The sequence below is a fragment of the Emiliania huxleyi genome (assembly GCF_000372725.1).
Source record: "Emiliania huxleyi CCMP1516 unplaced genomic scaffold EMIHUscaffold_3601, whole genome shotgun sequence".
NCBI lineage: Eukaryota > Haptophyta > Isochrysidales > Noelaerhabdaceae > Emiliania > Emiliania huxleyi.
The window spans coordinates 1-1,774 of NW_005199271.1; the positions used below are offsets into that span (position 1 = coordinate 1).

At 64.4% G+C, this 1,774-nt stretch overlaps 1 protein-coding gene across 1 annotated transcript; it reads left to right on the top strand.

The window, feature by feature from the left end:
• Positions 1 to 12: 12 nt before the first annotated feature.
• EMIHUDRAFT_255559 (hypothetical protein) lies at positions 13 to 1,573 on the top strand (the record flags this gene model as incomplete). Its single annotated transcript, XM_005772252.1, has 4 exons — positions 13 to 18; positions 173 to 232; positions 917 to 988; positions 1,487 to 1,573. 4 exons carry the CDS (start codon positions 13 to 15, stop codon positions 1,571 to 1,573), a joined length of 225 nt encoding a protein of 74 aa, XP_005772309.1.
• Between the last annotated feature and the right edge of the window lie 201 nt (positions 1,574 to 1,774).

A 1,774-nucleotide genomic window follows, 5' to 3' on the forward strand; every position in this document is an offset into this window, starting at 1 on the left:
ACCAGCGCCGCCATGATCGTGATGAGATCCGCATTCACGCCCTGCACATCACAAGCGCACCTCTCCTGACAAATAACAGTTGATATAAAGTGTAATAGGGCACGGCACCGAGGCCGTCTGTCTCCCCATATCTCCCCATATCTCCCCATATCTCGCGCTCCTTTGTCTGCAGGTCCTCCGGCTGATGTACCACTACAACAACCCGCCCGACGCGATCACCTACACCGCGCTTGTCGACGCCTGCGTCAAGGGGCAGGCGAGAGACAGCCTGCCAACAGTCGGCATGCAGCCGAGATGCAGCCGAGAGGCAGCCGAGAGGCAGCCGAGAGGCAGCCGAGAGGAGCCGAGAGGCAGCCGAGAGGCAGCCGAGAGGCAGCCGAGAGGCAGCCGAGAGGCAGCCGAGAGGAGCCGAGAGGCAGCCGAGAGGCAGCCGAGAGGCAGCCGAGATGCAGCCGAGAGGCAGCCGAGAGGCAGCCGAGAGGCAGCCGAGAGGCAGCCGAGAGGCAGCCGAGAGGCAGCCGAGAGGCAGCCTAGAGGCAGCCGAGAGGCAGCCGAGGTGCAGCCGAGGCACAGCCGAGGTATAGCTGCACAGCCGAGGCACAGCCGAGAGACAGCCGAGGGACAGCCGAGAGACAGCCGAGAGACAGAGAGACAGCCGAGAGAGACAGCCGAGATGCAGCCGAGGGACAGCCTAGCTCGGCCGGGCGGTGCCAGCCTGAGCGGACTCACTCACCCCTCCCTGTTCTTTGGGGCCCCCGTGCCGCGGGGCTCCTGCCCTTGCACTGTGAATGCCGTGCCAGCTCCTGCGCGCGCGTGTCCGGGCGTGGAGATGCGAGGGACTAGCCTGGCCCTTGCCCCACCACCTCGTGTGTGTGGCGACGTCTACCTCTCCCTCACTTCACCTCTGTCGGGCCAGGCGCCGCGGCGCGCCTGCGAGCTGCTGCAGCAGATGCGGCGCGAGGACCACGGCCCGTCGCCAACCATGCTGGTCTCGCTAGACGCGGAACATGTCTCCCAACCAGCACTTCGAGAGACACTTGTATTCCACTGCCTTCCGCTGTCTTCCTATCCGTTGTATTCACGCGTTGCTCTGAGTATGCTGGAAACCTTGCATAATACGTATCCACGCCCTCATGTCGGCGTATTCAGCGCGTAGGCTGATCTCGCTGCTCGACGCTTGTGTCCGCGGCGGAGAGGCACGGCTCGCGCTGCGTCACTCCCCACATCTCCCCGTACCTCCCCGTACCTCCCCGTACCTCCCCGTACCTCCCCATACCTCCCCATACCTCCCCGTACCTCCCCATACCTCCCCACACCTCCCCACACCTCCCCACACCTCCCCACACCTTCTTTTCTCTTCCCCATACCTCCCCATACCTCCCCATACCTCCCCACACCTCCCCACACCTCCCCATACCTCCCCATATCTCCCCATATCTCCCCATATCTCCCCATATCTCGGCTCGCCTTCGGCTCCGCCATCCAGCCCGTGATGGTGGACAGTATGGTCGCCGCCCGCTCGTTTGTGGCGAAGTGCTCCCGCACGGGCTGCACGAGCGCGTTCACCGCCTAAGGTCAGGTGAGGTCAGGTACACGTCTCCACACACACGAGGTGGTGGGGCAAGGGCCAGGCTGGTCCCTCGCGACTCCACGTCTAGACGACAGGAGCTGGCACGGCATTCGAAGTGCAAGGCCCGGTGCGCGTGGGTGAGCGGTGTGGGGGGGGGGGGGGGGGAAAAAAAGAGAAAGAGAGGGTTACAGGGAGAGAGAGAGA